Raw genomic sequence first — 21,600 nt, 5'->3', positions numbered from 1 at the left:
GAGTTTCATTGGCTTCTTAAAAGTTATTTTTAACTTAAACCTCCTTGTTGACTATAAAGTGAAAAGGAAAGTATTTTAGTTTTAAGATCATGTACCTAGAAAACAAGACTGGTGCCTGCCTTGGGACTTGGTGGCTGATAAGAGCTGGGAAAATAACTAGCCCTGGGATTTAAAGTAGTTGCCATTCAACTTGGTAAAAAGAAGGACCTTCATTTGAGAAAATCCTCACTATTGTGTGGACTGCAGTACAGTGTTCTGTTTGACTTTTGCCGTGTAGCAGGGAGAGAGTTGCCCCATACATGGGTGTGCTTTATTCTGGTATGCATGTTTTTATGTGGTATTACCTGAGATCAGGTGACTTTGATTTTTTAAAAGATGAAGATTTCCAGTGACTCTTATAGCTAGCATGTTATTAAGGCCTCAAGATGTTTGTGTTTGTAAATATGTAGGACTCAGTCCTTCTCATGAGAGCTGTTTTGAATTCCTTCCCAGGGCAGCATTGGATCCTCAGCTGCATACAGTCCTAGTTGCTGCTGCCTCTTCTCTTTGCCCACAGGTTGTAGCAAACACACACATGCATTTGCTTTTGCTTTTTCCTTTTTAAATTCTGCCTCCTTTTCCTGATGCATCCCATTTTGGGGAGTTCTTCACAGCCAGTGAGAATGTTCTTTTCCTTGTTGACTGTAAATTGAACCATCATCTTTGGGAATAGACTCCCGAGTACTCTCAGTCCCTTACTGTGGCTCACTAACAGCCAATAATTTACTACTTTGTCCTCCATCTCCAGCCCCTGTTTCAAATGTTTTGAAATGTCTGAGCCCCATCTTCCTGATCATTAATCCTGCTAGAAAAAACTGTATGGTGACTGGATAGGTCAAATGATGAGGGAGGGATATGGATTTACAGGCAGGAGCAGTGGTTGTCTTGCTTGAGTAGGTTTCTGAAACAACCCCCTCCCCCCTATTGCCCCCCCCCCAATCTTCTTTCTCAGTAGATCAGGGGTAACACCTGAGAATTTACATTTCTAACAACTGCCCAGCTAATGTGGATGATGCTAGTCCAGGGAACACACTTTGAGAACCACTGGCTTGGAGACTAGTCAAGGGCTCACTAGTGGAACTGCTTTCCTTCCGACTCCTTTACCCAATTTAGAATCCAAATCCCTTCCTTTCCCGAAACCTGTACTCAAATTATAACATTGAAATATCTGTTTTAAAGCAAGCAAATTTAATCCAGTTTCAAGTAACAGTGTCAATAAAAGTAGGCCTATTTAGTACTCACATTTTAGTTAGCATAAAACTGAAAATTGGTCTCTTTAGTAATCATTTGGCTTCATCATCATCTTTCCATTAGAAAAGAAAAATCTCAAATTAGATTCTAATTGAAAATCTTCCATTTTTCTCATACTATAATGATTATATATAATTGTTAAATGTACACTTATATTTTGAGTATTTCAAGTTTTTTTACCTTATGCTTTCAAATTTAATTTCTCAACTAAATATATTTTAGAAATAAGTAAGAAAATTTAAAACAAAATACTATATAATTTAAGAAAATAAAGTATTAATAGAATCTATTTACTTTGAGAATGAAATTATCTGCATTTTTTAAGTGACCAATGACCAACAACAGCTGCTTCTTTAAGATTTTCTTAAAATTTTTAAATGTTTCTCTGTTAATTGCATTGGGAAATCTGCTTGCATTGACAGATACATTGCATTTACCTGTGCTGAATTCAGGTGTAATTTTCTATACAGAAAAGTATTTACCAGTGTCACTTTGGAATGTGAGGTAAATACATATTTACCAGAGTTCATTTTAATTTTTACTTTTATACCACAGATAGTTTTTTGTCCAGTGGATTTGAGAATCTAAATTTCAATTTAGATTAATGGGAAAGATTTTTACATCTAATATATAAAACTATTCTAGCAGGATAATTTTTTAGTTGTGTTATGCTCTTAACAGCTACGAAAGCCCTGTCTTTGAAACATGATGGTTTTGTATAATTCATTCTAAATACAATTTTAAGACTAGCGTGCGTCATAATGTGTTCCTTGCACCCTGCCCTGGCACCCTTTTAAAGTTTCTATTCTTGTTCTGTAATGGCGGTTATAATCCACTGTAACTTCTAAGACATGATGTTTGGGGCCTAACATTCTTCCTTTTCTTTCACTCTCAGTTTTAAGGAAGAAACAGCTATGGATAATATATAAATAGTGGGTGAGATACAGTATGACTGTTGATTCTGTCTTCAGCATAACCCATTGTTTTCTGGTGAATCCTAATGGTGCTTTTTATATTTTGTGGGCTTTTTTTTTTTTTAAAGGAAAGAAATCAGCAAAGAATGAAATAAACAATAAAAGAAAACTGTAAAATGTATTTTGCATTATTAAGGGAAATTGGTTAGGTCTTTGTCTGAAAGGACTTGAAGGACCCCAACAGTGGTGATACCTCCATAACAGTGGGCATGGTGTACTTTCCTTCCAAGTGTTTTATTAAGCTTTGAAAACATGACAGTGGCATAACTGAAGTTAGAGGGTTTTTTTTTCTGGTTGTCTGTGATTTATTTATACCCTTATTTACTGAAATTCTGAAGCCTAGATTGAAGTCAGGAACACTTTATTCAGCTACTTACAAGATAATTTTCTTTCTGGATAATCTAACAACCTTGTCTACAAGTCTAGGCTAATTAGAACAACCCATATATTTTCAGACATAATCTTAGGACTTTAAAGTTGTCAGTAGTCTTTCAATTCGTATTGCCCTTTGGTGTCAAAATAGAAAAAAATGGCACTTACCTTGATGATGTTATCCCTCGTAGTAGAAATAAAGGAGTAGGGGAGATTACAGGACTGTAGAGTACCTTTGGACATTTACTGAGATTTGGTTAATTTGGGTTCTTTCTTTAAAATATCACATTATGTACAGAAATATGGTTGCCCATCAGTCTTAAGGTGATTAAAATGACAGATGGATTCTTAAAAGAGCAAAGACTTTTGGGCTCTGTGCCCAGTCCTGCATTCTGTCGGAAATCTTCTCCACTAGCCCATTGTTCTTTCTAGAGGGTGCTCTGAACTCTAGGAGGGGAAAACAAGGCATGTGTTACCCTTCAGTATACAACTGCTGTTCAGCCATGTACATTTTCAATTTTAGCTCATTTTTAATAAGTTACTTCATTTACTATTATTCAAAGCAGTATATTTTTAAGCGTAGTAGTGAAATAGTTTTCAAAATGAGTGATTAAACTTAAGAAGGAATAATCTCTTTAAAGACTAATCCCTCTTAGTGAATATTTCAAGATAAAGAGTTGTGAGGGTGATGTTTTAGAGTTATATTTTGTTGTTGCTTTAAAAATTTATCTAGTAGTCATCTATAGTTGCCTCACTTTACCTCTATGAAATAGCATTTTTTAACTCAAAACCAGCAAAATTAAGACGTAATGAGACAATCTAGGAAATTGTCAAAAGCATAGGCTTTGCTTCTCAGTAACTATGTGACCTAGATAGCTTTCTCAGCCTCTCTGTTGCCTCATCTTTAACATGAGATAATGCACAGAAAGCTATTAGCTCAAGGCCTGGCATGTATTAAATGTTTAGTCGGAGTATTGACTACTATCACTATTGTTGATATTACTACTTTTTAACTTATTTCAGATTTTAAAAAGAAAAATCTTTTTTTCAAAAGGAAATATGTTTTAAAATTAAAAAAATGTGAAGTCATTAGGAATTGTATTGTGGCATTTTCTAATACATCTAATTATTGCCTTCTTAAGACTGACTTGTCTAGGAAAGTTGTAGCTTTGCAAAGCACTCTGGGTAATTTTAAGATTACGTACTACTGCTAAATATAGAATTTACAGAGTAATGAAGCTCTTGCTACTCTGATGTGCTGGATATGTTTGTATTTTTGCTCTCCTCTGTTTCGCAAAAGGCAGTATGACCTGGGTTGAGAGCATGACTAGATGCTTCCATTTACCAGGGATTTGTCCTTGGGCTTAACTTGTCTGAGTGTAGATTTCATTTTCTTTACTATAAGGGCATGGGACTGTGTTGTTTCTAAGATTCCTTTTGTTCCAAAAATTTATTTACAAAAAATAATCCCTCAGTTTTCGAAATGACATAGCTCACTCTTACCTATATTAATGAAGAACTAAGGCATAACAGTAGTTTCAACAATATATAGAAAATGGTCTCCTGGTCTGTTGAAGAAAGTGGCTAAAGACCTGCAGAAAACTATTACATTCTTCCTTGATATTGTAAAATTATATAGTTATTTGACATTCTGTTTTGAGAAATGCCCATTTAACTTAGGACAGCAAATGTGGTTTTCTGGGTTTATTTATTAGGACAGCCAGGAAATGCTCCCTTTCATAAGAGGACTCAAAGGAATCCTGTTCATCTGGTTCTTTATACTGTTGAATAAGCTAGATTTGAAATCAGGAAGCTAAAGCAGTACACTCTTAGCAGTCATTTGTTGATAAAAATGTTCCCAGATATTGATAGGAGGTTTATGGTTTTTAGACAGAAACAGGATACATTCTACATTTCAGGTCACGCTGTCACAAACTCATTCTAGAGAGTAACAGCTACACAGCTATTCCATGCCAGCTTTTAACTAAATGTGATATAACATAAAGCAACTGAAAAATTCCACCATGCCTTATTTATGGGCTCAGGAGCTGTACATCACTAGATGTAAATAGATCTAGACAGCACTGAATTGGGTAGGAATTGACTCCCAGAGTTTATAGGAGTCTTCAGAGAGATGCTTTATCCCTGGAATGTGTGGAGATGAACGTAGGTAGATAACATCTATCTGCATGAGTTTGTTGAAATGAGAAGCTATAATTAAAGATTAAAACATTTGTGCCTTATTAATTTATCATAAATTAAAAGCTTATCCTGATGGAGGTAGTGAATTAGCTAATAGGACCTTTTATGTGCATGTAATTTATTTTAGTAAAAAATTTCTTTTTTGTTTACTAGAAAAAAGTTTTTTTTAATTAAAACCTTTTTGGAAAAAAAAAAACAACCTTTTTGGGGTTTGACTCTAAAACATAGCAAAGTAATGTTAAATTATATCCTAAAAGAAATTCTTTTGATTGTTGATTTGTACATTATCCCTTTATATTTCACATTGCTTTTTCACAAGTAAAGATACCATCTTACTCTAATCTGTTCTCAGTGGTTCAACTTCATAAAGAAGTAGCCCAGTCGTGATTTTAGCCAGAACCTGATGTGAGTCTCCATTTCCCTGTATTCATACATAATATTTAACCATAGAGAAGCTGATTCTAAACCAACGATTTCTTCCATCTTCCCATCCTCACCTCCTTAAAAATACAGCCTGATCTTGGGGCATCCCCAGAGAAGTCAGGAGTCCTCTCTTCCATTTAGTACTCAGTTACTGGTTTTCTGAGACATTATGTACAAGTGACTTGAACTTTTTACAGCTTTAATAAATCAGCTAAAGAGAGAACATTAAAGCTCAATTTAGAAATGGTTCTGATACAAAAATCTCTACTTGCAGTATGGATTCTTATTCTTTTTTAATAAAGAAAATGAAGTATTTTGTAACTGATGTGACACTTGATAACAAATACTTCTAGTTCTTTTTTCATGGTAAGTAGAGAAACAGTGCAGTGAGATGGGGGTGTGAGGCTGACGGAACAGAATGAGCAAAGACAAGAAAGAGAGTGGCATACTTAGGGATTCACGGAATAATCTGCTGTGACAAGGACTTGTGATGAGCAGTGTTTGAAAGGTAGACTGGATCCAGTTATAAAAGGCCTTATATGCCCCAGCAAATGAAGTTACTGAGAACCACTTAAGGTTATGCTTTAGCTTGTTTGCTTCTTTTTGTTGTTGTTCCTGTTTTGCTTTTTAAAGCAAGGGACAGCTTGTGTGAAAAAATTGTTAGGAATGTCAGTCTAGTGGCTATGAAGGAGGATAGCTTAAAGAGAGATGTTCAGTTTCTGAACATTATAATTGAATGGCTGGGATACTTCTGGTTGGATACAGTCAGTACATCTGTGGAATGGAATAGTAGCAGAATTCTTGCCAGAGGTCCAGGTTTGTGGAACTTATTAGTAATAGGCTCAAGAGTCAGCAGACTTTTTCTCAAAGGGCCAGATAATAAACATTTGGGAATTACAAGCATTATGTTCTCTGTTGCAACTACTCAACCCTGCCATTATAGCTCCATAGGACCATAGGCAATAAGTAAATAAAAGTGCATGGCTGTGTTTCAGTAAAACTTTATTTACATAAACAGGTGGCCACTAGAGGCCATAGTTTGCCAACCCCTGATATAAACTATCCAAAAGAGGGTCAGCAACAGGTCTCTAAGTCCATCTTTTCCTGTAGCAGCAAAGGGAAAGCAATATGTCAAGGAGCATTAGAGAAGCAGGATAATAGGGAGGAAATGATTATTGGGAGTAGTGGGAGGGAGGGTGGTAAACAGGAACGATAGAGGACTATTCTATTTTTTTTTAAAGCCTTAGAAATTTGAATACTGACTAGGTATTTAATATTAAAGAATTACTAACTTTTTTAGATTATGATAATGACATTGTGGTTTTGTTCTTAAAAAGGATCCTTAAAAGAGAGCCATGTTAAAATATTTAGGGATGAAATAGTATGATATCTGGAATTTGTTTAAAAATAATCCTTTGGAGTTGCAGAAGAGGAGAATAGATAAAACAGAATAGGCCTTCAGTTGATAATGTTTGACCTTAGGTGGTGGGATACATAGGGATTCATTGTACTAGGTCTCTGCTTTTGAGTGTTTTTTAAATTTCCATAATAAAAAATTATTTTAGTAAAAGGCTTTGGATTTGGGAATTAAGGGAGCATAATTTGTTTCCCAAAATGGAGAAAGAGGGTTACCAAGGAGAGAGATAGAAGCCCATGTTGAGGGAAAGCCTCAATGATGAGAATTTGGGGGGAAGTTATCCAAGGACTCAGAATGAATGGAATTGAGAGCACTCCTCATCTTTGGACATTTTGTTTTATCCCCTATACAAATATATCTAGAATCGTGCAGTCAAGGGGACTCCTGCAAAATGGGGAAATACTTGATGGGTTTGTATTAAAACCTATATGTTTGCTGGTATACATTTGTGCTTTTGATGCAGTATAGTAAGGGAATGAAATTCACAAGCAGTAATCTCGAAAGATTTCTAGAATTCAGTTGGTAACATTAAATTATGCATTTTCTTCCGTAAGATACCTATGACTGTCATACCGTTAAACCTCCCCCCACCCTTAATACCATCTTCTTAAACTTTATAAAAAGCATACCCATTACATAACATTTGGAAACCAAAGAACAAAATAAAAGAAAATAATTAGGTATCTTCCGAAGACACAACTATAGCCAGTAACAAAATAACACGGACTTTTCTAGGTTGGATTAAATAATAATCCCCTGCCCTTCATAAGCTTAAAGTACACTAAGGGAATCATGGGCTGAGAAACAAGAGCAGTAGAGTCTCCTAAATTTAAATAGAATCTCTGAGTTTTTAAATGAATTGCTGGTTTTGTATCAAGTATAAATGCTCTAAATAAAATATATTTTTATGTTTTCCTAATTTTCTGATTTGTCTCACTAAATGTGGAACTTCTCACATTGTGTCCTTTATGACTTGAATTTTCCTTTATTTGATTTTTTTCCTGCTAACTAAAATCAGCAACAGAAAAGGGGTAAGGGAGATAAAGCATGTGTATTATGTGCTGTGTATCATTTTTAGTAAAATAAAGGTTTTCTTTTATGTGACCTGTGAAAACCTTATATTTAAAATGTTCCTGGCTATGCTAAGTATAGATCAGTTCACTTCTTAGCTTTTGTTTTTGTTCTCATGTTGGGTGACAATCGAGAGGAACAGTAGAATAGATACCTGAACCACCCGTAGATCAACAGGTGCACTCTCTATTCTCCATAATCTGAATTAAGCCAATAATTTGTCATGTCATTTGCATTTATCCTTTTGTTTAAAGGTTATTTATTGAAGAGGTTCCCGTTGTACACAACATAACAACATGGTGCATTCTAGAGCTAGATTGAAAAACAGTCTGTAATTAGCTGACAGATAATTAGCACTTTCAGGATACCACTTTTATCTTATAAGCATTTACTCTTAAAATGAGCTAAATTATCTTCTGTAATTTACCTGGCATTTGTTTTATTGGTGCACACATTAGCGCTTTCTTTTTAAATAAGTGATGAATCAATTTTAGGACTCAGAAGGTGCTAGTACACTTTCTACTAAGAATGGCCAGTGTTAGAATGTGGTATTTTTAAGACATGTTCAGTTTAGATTAGTGTTGCCAGTCCCCTCTCTTTTTATCTTTAAAAGGTTATTTGCCAGACAATATCCATAGACTCAAATAACTTTGTAGTTATTTCTTATTTTTAAATTGCCATGCTTTTTATTTTTCAAATGTGTTCTAAAATTCAGCATTAACTAGAAATATTTAAGTTTTTGAAGCAAAATTTCAGTAAAATATTTGATTATCATAGTTTCTGTTCTTAGATGTTAATCTCCTTGCAAAATTTATAGTGGGTTTTTCATTTAATATATGTTAAATTACTGTTTTAACTCTTTGACCAGGAATACGCATTATTTTGAGTTTTTGAGTCAAAGCATAATTATGTGCATACCATAAGTGATGTGTTCAGTTGATTAATGTGAAGAAAATGGCGTATGCTACATTTAAATTACTCATATGCAAGTAACTTTTGGTGTGTGACTTGATAATTCTGCTGTTAGGTTCTAAATGTAGTTCATACTGTTTTTATCTTAAGGTGTTACCTTAAGAGTATAAAAATATGTCCAGTACAGTTGTGCAATTCATTCTAGCCCTTTTATTGTATCTTTGTACTGATATATTTGACAGAGATAAACTTTATTAATGCTCGAACCTTAGTATTTTCCATTTTCCACCTGTACACAGAATGTTTCTCCAGTTAGTGGAATTTAAAAATAGAGTGGTTTCATTTAAATTTGAAATACTAGATTTTTAAAAAATTGCTAATCTCTGATTCCATTTTTCTATGAGCTTCCTGTTCAAACCTTGAGACTAAAATGTTTCTCATGTCTTATAAAACTTGTCCAGCATTGTGGCATTATTATTGTTTTATTTATTGTTATATTATCTATTGCCACCTAACACATTACTCCAAAACATAACAGCTTAAAACAATAAACATTTATTACCTCACAGTGTCCATGGTCAGGAATCCCAGTACAACTCATCCGAGTGCTTGTAGTTTTTACAGGACTGCCGTCAGGCCATCAGTCAAGGCTCCAGTCATCTCAGTTCAACTAGGGGAGTACTGCCTCCAAGCTCACTAACGTGGTCTTTGGCAAGCTTCAGGACCACAGCTGTTGGCTGGAGACATCTTTGCCACATGACATTCCTATAGAGTGCCATGTTCCACTCTATAAGAATGGCCATTGACTTCCTTCAGAGCCTCAAAGGAAGAGTGTGCCAAGCTGGAAGCCATAGGTTTTTTTATAACCTAATGTCATAAGTGACATCTTATCATTTTGCCATAGTTTATTCCTTAGGCATGAGTTCCTAGGTCCACCCGGACTCCAGGGGAGGTAATGGCACAAGGGCATGAATACCAGGAGATGGGGATCTTAATGATTGCCTGCCCCATAGCTTATAAGTACTTGGGAATTTCTAAAAATTCACCACTTTTACTGTGTTGTTTCACAGGATTAGGATGATAAAACTTCCTGCTCAGATAGAACTCCCTTTGCTTAACTTGCTCTTGTCTTACTATCTTGAATTAATCATTTTATATGGAATGAGGCTCCAGGAAGGGGTGCAGACTAGGACATAGATAAAGGAATGTTCATTTGCAATTTTTCTTGCATAGCTTTTCCTAGATATTTAGGTAAGTAGCGTTGTTAAAACTCTAACGTACTATTAAGAAAATACACAATTGGGAATATTCTGTGTTCTGTTTATTATGTAAATTCTAATGTTTATCTTGTTCAGTATTGGTAAAGGTTTTCAAGGTGTCATGAAAAGATGGGGATTTAAAGGCCAGCCTGCTACTCATGGTCAAACAAAAACCCACAGGAGACCTGGAGCTATTTCGACTGGTGTAAGTATAACTTAGTGGTTCCCTTTTTAATACTAAATATTCAGCTTCTACATATAGATTGCTTTAGTCTGTCCTTGGGGTCAGGTCACATAATTTTAATCTGACTCCAGGTAGATCACACTAATCACATTTTTATGGGTCCTGGCCTCACTTACTTTCCAGAGCCAGACTTGAGTCATTTAGTAATAACCCCTATACTGTAAGTTTAGGAGTTATTCTCAGTATTTTCCTCCCTACTTTCTCATTTCCATCTCTGTCTCCCTCAGCTGCAGGAAATTGGGGATTAGAATGCCCTTTCATCTGCCCACCAGTTCCTTTACAGGTTCATTTTTGCCTTAACACAGACAGTTGGGAAAGATTGTCAAGGACAGTACCATGGTGCAAGGGAAAAGTAGGTAGAGAAGAAATGGGGAAACAAACAATAAGAGCATAGAAAATGGAGAAGGACTTTTGTATTCTGAAATAATTTTTTGTAAGTTGTAGGATTGAGTGGATAAGTAAATATATTGATAATGGAAGCAAGTTTCTCACTACTAGAAAAGGATAGTCAGGTATGAAAAGGAGGGATATTAGAATAAACCCTGTAGTGTTGAATTCAGATTGCAGGTGTCAGTATGTGTTTATTATATGCATGTATTTAAAGACAGAGAAATAGATATAGATATGTGTGTATATATTTATTCCTTAGCTCTCTCTGCTGAAAGAACCTAAAAGCAAAGATAAACTGAAAAAGCAAAGATAATCTATAGCAGCAAGCCGCACCTAGAGCCTGCCTAGATCTTGGTTTCTAAATATCATTGACCCACTGAAAGGAATTTTGGGCCCTTTGGAAAAGTGGAGAATTTCATCCATGGGGCAGGAAGAGTACAAGATGAACCCAAAATAGCTAGTTCAAGAAAGCAAGGAATGTAATTTACAGCATGGTGACTAGTTAATAATGCTATAGTACATATTTGAATGTTGCTAAAAGAATAGATCTTAAAAGTTCTCATCACAAGGCAAAAAGTTTTTTGTAAATACATATGGTAATGGATGTTAACTAGAGTTATTGTGACCATTTCACAATATATACAAATATCAAATCATTACTTTGTACACCCTAACCTAATAAAATGCTACATGTCAATCAGACCTCAATAAAAAAAAATTCCTTTAGAAATTAAAATAAGGAAGAAAGAAAGAAAGTGCTTTAAAAATGATAGCACATGAAAAGGACATAGCAGCTAGTTAAAATGAGCTCCCATTTGTAAAACTTGGAACAATTTGATTTGAAAAATGTAAAAAAATGACAATTCATGGAATAAAATTAGAATTGATGATCTCACTCAGATATAGATGGATAAAGCGAATGTTTAGTTTAACAATGGGAGAAAGGGGACTACTCTTCTTTGCAGTATAATCTTAACTAATAAATGTAGAAGGAATGATGGAGTTAGAATTTCACTATTGACAACCATCAAAGGAATAACTGATTGAGCCAAGAATTCAGTGGATCCTGAAACAAGTGGTGAAAACTGGATGAAGACAAGTTACATACAGAGTCCCAAAACAACTCCTGGATTAATTATAAAGGTAAAGATAATACCTGTAGAGTGGGTTAACCTAGTGAACACAAAAAGAACAGAAAATAACACATCATCACTTCTGTGGTGATTGCTGCTAAAAATGCATCGCCTGAATCCAATTGTGGGAAACCATTAGACCCAAAGTGAGTGATAATCTATAAAATAATTGGCTACAAAATAATTGGCTTCAAAAATGTCAAGATTGTGAAGGACAAAGGCCGAGGAGCTGCTCCAGATTTGAGGAAACAAAAGAGGCATGACAGCTAATTACAGTGTAGAATTCTGAAGTGGATCCTGGATTTGGTGGTAGGGGTGGGATTATTGGGGCAAAATTTAGAATGTGAACTACAGATTAGATAGGAAATTTTTTGAGTTTCATAATTGTACTGTGGTAATATAAGAGAGTATTCTTGTTCTTAAGAAGTACACTGAAATACTTGCAGGTAAAGGAGCATCATGCCTACCATGAAATTTTAGATAGTACAGAAGAACATGTGCATATATAGAGATAGAGTGAATGGTAGAACAAATGGGATAACATGTGAACACCTGGTGAATTTGGGTCAAGAGTATGATAGTTTTTTGTATTATTTTTATAACTTTTTTACAAATGTGAAATTACACAGATATAAATTATATGAAAATAAGTTATAAAAATTAGGTAGATCATAGACACAAATTTAAGAGCTAAACTATAAAAGTCTCTTAAAACGTAGGAGTGACTCTTCATGACCTTAAGTGAAGCCTTAAATAGGACACCAAAAATACAAGTAACAAAAGAAAATACAGAAAACTTAGACTTCATCAAAATTTAAACTGTTGCAAACAATACAGTCAAGGAAATGAAAAGACAGCTCACAGAATGGAAGAAAATATTTGCAAATCATAAATCTGCTAAAGTTGGTAATCTAGAATATGAAAAGATAACCCACATTGGGGTGCCTAGGTAGTTCAGTTGGTTAAGTGTCTTACTCTTGATTTTGGCTCAGGTCATGATCTCAGGGTTCTGAGATTGAGCTCTATGTTGGCTTCCATGCTCAGCATGGAGTCTGCTTGAGATTTTCTCTCTCTCAAAAATAAATAAATCTTAAAAAAAAAAAAATCCAATTCAATCCAAAGAACTTAAATATTTTTCCATAGAAGATATATAAATGGCCAGTTACCATATGAATAAATGCTTAACACCTTTAGCCATTCGGGAAATGCAAATCAAAACCACGATAAGGTAGCACTTCACACACACTGAGATGACTATAATTTAAAAGATAGATGGATAATAACAAATGTTAGCAGGGATGTGGAAAAATTGGAACCCTCATACATTGTTTATGGGAATGTGGAAATGATTAACAGCTGCCTTGGGAAAGTTTGTCAGTTGCCAGAAATGTTAAGTGTAAAGTCACCATGGGACCCAGCAATTCACTCCTAAGTGTATGCCCAGAAGAAATGAAAACATGAACAAAACACTTGTGCATGCACAGCAGCATTATTTATAAGAGCCAAAACATAGAAATGACCCAAATGATCCTGAATTGGCTGATTAGATAATTAAAACATGGCAAATTAATGCAATATTATTTAGCAATAAAGAAGAATGAGGTACTGGTACATGCAACATGGACAAACCTTGAAAACATGCTAAGTGGCAGAAGTCAGTCACAGACTACATATTGTATGATTTCCGTTTACATGAAATGTCCATCCTAGGCAAATCTATGAAGATGTTAAGTAGATTAGTGGTTGCATAGAGCTGGGGGAGCTGGATTTGGAATTTCTGTTTTAGATCGACAGATGCATTCTAAGATTGTGGTCATACACAAATCCTTGTATATGCTAAGATCTTTAAATTGTATACTTTAAAAAGAATAAGATATGTATGTGAATTATACCTCAATAAAACTCTCTTAAAAATTAGGCATATAGGGATGCCTGGATGGCTCAGCAGGTGAGCAGGTGATCATGCCTTCAGCTCAGGGCATGATCCTGCTCTGGGATTGAGGTGATCATGCCTTCAGCTCAGGTGATCATGCCTTCAGCTCAGGGCATGATCCTGCTCTGGGGATCGAGTCCCGCATCAGGCTCCCTGCGAGGAGCCTACTTCTCCCTTTTATTTATGTCTCTGCCTCTCTCTGTGTCTCTCATGAATAAATAAATAAAATCTTTTTTAAAAAAATTAGGCATATAGAAGAACCTGTTGTTATAACTCCAGTTTATGGTCATGAAATGCACCGTTCTGTGTTTGTAAATGCTGTCATTAAGTATTAGTCAATACTTTTATAATCCTAAGAGGGTGTACTTTAAATGAGAATGTAAATTTAATTGGGGTGGGCAGAGTCCTTTTTTAGTAATGTAATGTTAAGCCAGGTGTGCCTATCACAGACTATGTTAGTAGAATAAATTAGAGTGATATTTAGTCTATGACATGCAGAATTGTCTTTTAATCTGACTTGGTTACCAACTCTAATACTATGGTGAGCTACTTCCACTGGTAGTTTTGCCTGTTAATGTCAGAGTAGTGATACAGAAGTGTTTGTGTTCCAGGAATTCATGTCATGAGAAGCTTTCCCATTTTAGATGTAATTCAAATATGCTTCTTTAGATGTAGTATTATCCATTATCAAAGCCAAAATCAGAGAGACTATGTGAAGCTGTTTATGTGAATCAGAGACAACCAGGGCTGGACAAACAAACCCAGTATTCTAGTATCTAACTCTGTCCTTAATCATTCTGGAGAAGGAAAGTAACAGCAGCAGTAATTTAGATGGAGTCTGTTAAGTCAATTAATATAGAAGATTTGTGAAAACAGACAAGGCAGTCAAGTTTGTTCTTTGAGTGGTGATACTACGATGTGTGTTTATGTCCTAAAATTTTTCTTTTCTACTTCTCAACCAGTATTAGTACAGTTGCTACTCTGTTGTTATTGAGTTTTTCTCCTACATCTGTTTTGTAGTCTGTATTTACTTTGTTGTTCTGATCTAATTTAGAAGGGAGATCCTCTGGGATATTTGTATCTAAATCCATATGTAGTTCCTTGGGCCCTAGCAGAATGAGGAAAAAGTAAAACATTTTAATAACTCCTATCTCAGGTTGTATTTTTCTTTGATCAGTGCTATTGGAAATTAAGAGTACTTAAAAGTGCTGATTTTGGTTTTCTTATGTAGGATGTTGCTAGAGTCTGGCCTGGAACTAAAATGCCTGGACAAATGGGAAACAAAGATAGGACAGAGTATGGACTGAAAGTAAGTTTCTGAAGTGGCTCTTTTTTAGGAATAGTCAAATTAATACTTGAATGTGAAGGAACCAGAGGATGTACTGCATTTGTGTCTGCAGAGAATCGTTCCAGTACCTGAAATGTATGTGTGTGTGTTGTAGCCATAACCATGGTAGTATGTTCATTTAACGCCCAAGCTATGGAATGTGTAGTCATTGAAAAGAAAAAGGCACCTACCTATTGTTTGATCTGGAAGATTTCCACAAGAAGAGGGTGCATGAAAAAAGTTCTAGAGCATGATGTATAATACTCTCCTTTTATAAAAGAATGAACAAAAGCTCCCTGCTTATATGTGCCATTATATAAGCACAGAGAAAAGTGAAATTACATGCCAGAGTATTTTGGATTATATGTGGAATGTGTGGGTGGATAGAAGTGAATGTGGAGGAGAAAAGAGGAGACCATCAAAGCAGGAGGGAAAAGATAGTAGTAAAGAAGGGACTATGGTGTGTATCCATCTTTATAAAATAATTACATATATTTTAAGGGGGGAGGAGTTAAATTCAGTCCTCACTAATGTGAGGAATTTGACAAATAACTAATGTTTGTATATGGATATGTATATGTTTCAAAGTGTAGAAAGTACAAAGGAGAAAATAGCTTCTCTCAATGATAAACACTTAGCATTTCGGTGCATGTTCTTCCAGCCTCTATTCTAGATACATTTTATTTTAAATTTTGACCAGCAGAGCTTTTTTAATTTTATGTAATTAAATCTAAGATTTTTTTTCCCTTCTATTACTTTTACGTCTATGGGAGATCACCCAGTCTTAACTGTTTGTGTGTATTTTCTTCACATGTATATTTGCACATGCATATGTATGAGATATTTCAATTTCGGTAGTATTTAACATTTAGCTATGAGAGTCAGACTTGATTTTCACCTCACATGATTTGTTCTTTCACTACCATTTCTTGACCATTCTCCCCCATTTGTATAAGCTTTTTCCTTCACATAAAAGGCCACCCACATGAGGGCCGTCTGCTCAGCACACTTATTTTGAAAATCAGACCCAGAGAGGTTGTGGCTTCTTCAGTTTCTAGTTGGAGCAAGCTAGTATTAAATAAAAATAAAATAAAATTGAATTTCTACTTGTTAATGGTGCCAACAGAGTCCATTGAGACATCCAAGCAGTCTTGGTTATTCTACACTCACATTTATATTTAAAGTGAGAGTTTGTGGGGTGCCTCGGTGGCACAGTCAGTTAAGCATCTGACTCTTGGTTTCAGCTCAGGTCATCATGTCAGGGTTGTGGGATCGAGCCCCAAGTCCAGCTCTGTGCTAAACGGGGAGTCTGCTTGAGAGCCTCTCTTGCTCTTCCTCTGCCCCTCCCATTCATGCTCTCTCTCTCTAAAATAAATAAATAAATCTTTAAAAATGAGAGTATGCCAGCACTTCCATAAGACATACCTGTTATAATCTTATAAGCCATCCACACAATTTGAATTTTTCCTACTATTCTCATTCAGCATTTTGAAGTGTTAATATGATGATTACTTCATAGGCTACTTATAGCCCCTGCTTTTAGTAACATACTGTTTGTTTTAATTCAAGTTTATTTTCAAGTTTTTAACCCTTAAATTTTGATTTCATTTCTTACTTTAGGTATGGAGAATAAACACAAAGCACAATATAATCTATGTAAATGGCTCTGTACCAGGACATAGAAATTGCTTAGTAAAGGTATGTATGTAAACTGTCTTTATTTTCCATTGTTTGGATACATGAATGTGTGCCATAAATTCTTTTTTCACCCATAAATGTGGCTTGAAAATAAGTGGCTGTTTTTCTATATTCTCTGCTAAATTATTTTTTTTTCCATTTTTCAGTAGCACCTGACTGAAAAAATTGTACAAAATAGCCAAAACCTATGTTTATAAAATCACGAACCTGCAAAAAGGATAGGATCGATAAATAGAGGCTCTTTAGAAATACAAAAAGGATAATGGGATAACTATTGCCAAAATATCAATATTTTTCCAAAAAAGAACTTTTAATTTTTTTAAAAATAGTTTGACACAGGCACTAGAAATACATGAAATGGAAATTCAGTGAGAGAATCAACAAGGTAGGTGATAAAGGGGCCCTGGCCGTCTCAGTTGGAAGGGCACATGACTCTTGATTTGGGGGTCATGAGTTCAAGCTCCACATTGGGTATAGAGATTACTAAAAAATTAAATTTTTTTAAAAAGGTGGTTGAAGGTAGACATTTTAAGGAGGGATTCCTTATTGCTGTTAGCATTGCTCTGATTATACTTTTTAGTGTCTTTCTTAAAAATATACATGTTCATTTTAATGTTCAAAAACAAGTAAAAGAAGGAAACAAATGTATAGGATAAATATGAAAAAAAACCTCTTACACTCTCACAGTCTTACTTCTATCAAATAAAATAGAAAATAAATATTCTTCCTGGGATTGAGGCCAACATAATACAACATGAGAAATCACTTTTGAATTTTGAGTCTTCTGTTCTGAAAATAAATTTATAGTAGAAGTGATACTAGCTGTTCCCAGAAATGTATTCTTTATTAATTTTCCAACAGTAACAACAAAAATAGGTTGAAATTTAAATCTCAGATTTTTCAGATTGGGTCTTTATTCTTTTCATTTCTTAAAATAGGTTCCATTACTAGCATAAAGTATATGCTTACTTTAATCTTACAGTAATTAAAATTCCCTTTCTGCAGTTAACTTTCTAACTGGATTATTCTCATTTTTCTTAAAAAATACATCTTATTAATTTTTGCAGGTTTTTTGGGTTTTTTTCTCCGTTGTTTTTTTTACTTCACATATTTTTAGATTTAAATAGGTTCCTAGTCTCCAAGTGGCCTAGTCATATACACAATGACGGGTTGCTGAGGCTGGCAGGTTGTCATTCTACTTCGTAAAACATTTTGGCTTTTGAATAATTAAATGTATCCCTCCACATTCCAGGTTTAATACATGTTTACTAATACTATAGCCTAATAAAAGAGAAAAGAGGGAAATGTTTATTTTCCATAATAAAATTATATTGTATAGCAGATTAACTTTTTTTTTTTTAAAGATTTTATTTATTTATTCATGATAGTCACACAGAGAGAGACAGAGAGGCAGAGACACAGGCAGAGGGAGAAGCAGGCTTCCATGCAGGGAGCCTGACGTGGGATTCAACCCCGGGTCTCCAGGATCGCGCCCCGGGCCAAAGGCAGGCACCAAACCGCTGCGCCACCCAGGGATCCCGCAGATTAACTTTTAAATTTTGACAAAATGTTATCAAATCTCCCTTTTCTCCCCATTTTACTGCATACACAATTCTAGACTGGCTTTCCAGCTGAACCTTACTGCTGCTATGACTTCTCAGGTACACCTCAGCATTTTCTTGGATGCCATTATAGATGAACAGGTCAACTGTCTTGAAAAACTGTATGTACAGTGATATTCTCACTGGTTGTTATAAACAGTTTATAGTCAACAACATTTGGTACTCTTCCACCTACTTCAACAAAAAATTGCCTCCCAAAACTCGACTCTCTGAAAGTATCATGGCTTACCATTACTAAAGACATTGAGAAGATATACCAAAGGCAGTTCCAAAAGAAGAGTCCCAAATATATTTCAAGAAACTAGCATCAAAGAATATCTAGTCCACTTTGAATTTTTGAATTATTAACACACTAATGAATGTATTTGCAAGAAACCTATTTTGATTTAAAAAACTCATCTTGAAAAAAAAATCTCTAAAATATAATGTGTCTAAACAAGTGTCTTTTGTAACCTTACACAAATGTCTATCCCAAACATTAAGGAATGGGTCTGGGGAGTGTTTTGTGGGCTTGTGTTTTAAACGTCAGAAGTGTGGTACACTTTTTGAAAATATTCACTCTACTTTTTCTATTCTTCCAGCTGATTCCATAGCAAGTGAAAGAGCCCCCTTGCCCATGGGGATTGAGGCCCAAATAGATGGCCTCTTTAACATTCTCTCATCCCATAAGAGCTTTTGTGCACGCACACATGCACACACACGCACTCTGCAGGTTACAGATCTACCAATAACTTTTTTTTGTTCTCCAGTTAGTAAAGATAGTCTTAGGGATGCCCAGCCTGTTTAATCACTCTAAGTGTTTATGTCGTTGTTTGGATTCACTAAATGTATTAAGAGAGCCTAAAGAAAGAACCTGTTTACAGCATTGTGTAGTGTATGTTTTATTATTTATGTGTGCTCATTCCTATATCCTAATTTGTAATCTAAGTTTATTCTAGATTTCCTAGTGTGTGTGTGTGTGTGTGTGTGTGTGTGTCCGTCCCACCCCTCACCTTTCCTCAAAGGACTTGAACTGGTTTGCCAGTACAGAAATAGAAAAAGGATGAGCTGGATATTAAAGGAGTTTTGGTGAAGGGAGGGAAATAATGAAGCCAGAGGTTAGATTAAGTGCACAGAAATACATACTATGGAGTTTCACACATTTGTTAAGGATGAGATGCAAGTTCTTGGCCCTCAGCTTTAGAGCCACCAAATGTCATCATTTATGTTTCAAATCAATGAATATATAGTACTATAGCATTTACAGTTAGAATATATAAGCAGTGCTTTTGTCTGGAATGTTCCTTGGGGATGATAGATCTATCAAAATGTAAAAGCAACTGAGAATTTGCTAATTAGATCACTTATGACCAAATTTTCACATTTATCAAATTAGCACAAAATTTTGCTCTTGTTGGTTTTGTTATTTATTTGCTTGGGTTTTATCTTGAGCTCTAAGTTCTGAGACAGTTTAAATTGGTAAGAAAATGACTTTCTTAAGCTAAAGTTCAACCCAAGATTAGTGAATTGGAAAAAAAAAATTAAACGAGTTTATTTCTTCTCAGCAACTTACTGAAAAATTTCTTGGTACAATTTTAATGGGAGAGATTAAAATAGATGTTTTTCTGTACTTAGCTATTCCTAGCAGCTGTGTACTTATTTCAACCAAATTATTCGTTTCTTATTGCCAAAATGATTATGCGTTATTTTACTCTGTGTGTATAATTACATGTAATTTTTTTTATTTCTCTCTGAATGAAAGCCGTAGAATGAGTCAGAAGCTTTGAAGAATCCAATAATGTTTTCCAAAAATAAAGCCCAACATTTTAGATCATATCAATATCTGAACTATTCCTTGGTTTATGAATTCACAGATATAATTAGCATATTTTAGAATATAAAGAATTAATAGAGCTTGTGGATTGATTGTTACTGTTTTTGCTAAATATCTTGTCCTTAATTTCTCAATGATAGTGGTACTTGTTAAATGTAAGTTTATTTCTTTAATAAAACTTGATGTTGGGCAGCCCTGGTGGCTCAGCAGTTTAGCGCTGCCTTCAGCCTAGGGCGTGATCCTGGAGACCCGGGATCGAGTCCCACGTCAGGCTCCCTGCATGGAGCCTGCTTCTCCCTCTGCCTGTGTCTCTCCCTCTATCTCTCTTTGTCTCTCATGAATAAATAAATAAAAACTTTTAAAAAATAAATAAAACTTGATTTTTTGGTTATATGCCCTTTTCATTTAAGACTAACAAAAATAGGGATCCCTGGGTGGCGCAGCGGTTTGAGCGCCTGCCTTTGGCCCGGGGCGCGATCCTGGAGACCCGGGATCAAATCCCACGTCGGGCTCCTGGTGCATGGAGCCTGCTTCTCCCTCTGCCTATGTCTCTGCCTCTCTTTCTCTCTCTCTGTGTGTGACTATCATAAATAAAAAAAAAAAAAAAGACTAACAAAAATACTAGGTGTTATTTTTTTAAACTACAACTCAAAAAAAATCTATAGTAGAGAATAAAATAATAAAAATACATAATGAGTAGATATAAATCAATAATTAGGTAGTTATAACTTTAGGTACATAGTTTGGATACAATTGATAACTAGTAATTGTAAAATACAATTTATCCTTTTGGGCCATTCTAGAGATTTATAAGTTATGGATAAGATATAAATTAATAACCAGAGTAATTTTATTATGAGTAGATGATTAACTTGAGGAAGGCTGTATTTCTGTCACTGAATTAATTAAATTTATTAGAATAAAAAGAATACATTGAATTCCTTTTACCTCATATAACAATTGTGTTATTCGCATTAGAAACTTTAATTATTAATAATTAAAGCAGACTTTAAGCAACTTAATTGGTAATATTGATTAATAAGACCATTGTCTCCTCCCTCCAGATCAGAGATTCTAATCTGCCCGCATATAAGGACTTCTGTAAAAATCTACCATTCCCTACATACTTTCCTGATGGAGATGAAGAGGAACTACCAGAAGATTTGTATGATGAAAATGTGTGTCAACCCAGCGCACCTTCTATTACATTTACCTAACCTCATTGGACATGGCAAACTTTATTTTATGAGCTTTGGTGAGCCAGAACAATAATATAACCAGGAAATATATTTTCTTAATCACAATACCATACTTACCCCTTTGTCAAGGGCAGAAATACATCATTCATCCTCCAAACTAAATTATGTTAAAAAAAATTACCACATTAACCAGATCAGTTATGCCAAATTTAAATGGACTGGCAGTTTGCATATGAGCAAAATCTTTGTAATTGTGAGCTTCATTCTTTTTTTACCAAGTTATCTTAAGATGCTTATAAATTAAACTTCTTTTATTAAAGA

The 21,600-nt window shown here is 34.8% G+C and overlaps 1 protein-coding gene across 2 annotated transcripts in view; it reads left to right on the top strand.

Moving 5' to 3' along the window:
- Positions 1 to 21,600, top strand: part of MRPL3 (mitochondrial ribosomal protein L3) — a 40,546-nt gene extending 18,946 nt beyond the window's left edge. Inside the window, exons 7-10 of one of the 2 annotated variants that reach the window (XM_055321143.1) lie at positions 10,017 to 10,125; positions 14,852 to 14,929; positions 16,568 to 16,645; positions 21,145 to 21,600. In XM_055321143.1, coding sequence (XP_055177118.1) covers positions 10,017 to 10,125; positions 14,852 to 14,929; positions 16,568 to 16,645; positions 21,145 to 21,297 — 418 coding nt within the window. In that variant the 3' untranslated portion in view covers positions 21,298 to 21,600. The remainder of the gene's footprint in view (positions 1 to 10,016; positions 10,126 to 14,851; positions 14,930 to 16,567; positions 16,646 to 21,144) is intronic. The other variant, XM_055321144.1, reaches the window with a different exon arrangement.

This window comes from Nyctereutes procyonoides, unplaced genomic scaffold, assembly GCF_905146905.1.
Source record: "Nyctereutes procyonoides isolate TBG_1078 unplaced genomic scaffold, NYPRO_anot_genome, whole genome shotgun sequence".
In the NCBI taxonomy this organism is placed as follows: domain Eukaryota; kingdom Metazoa; phylum Chordata; class Mammalia; order Carnivora; family Canidae; genus Nyctereutes; species Nyctereutes procyonoides.
The sequence above is the reverse complement of the archived record's forward strand: the minus strand, read 5'-3'. Positions and strand labels throughout refer to the sequence as shown.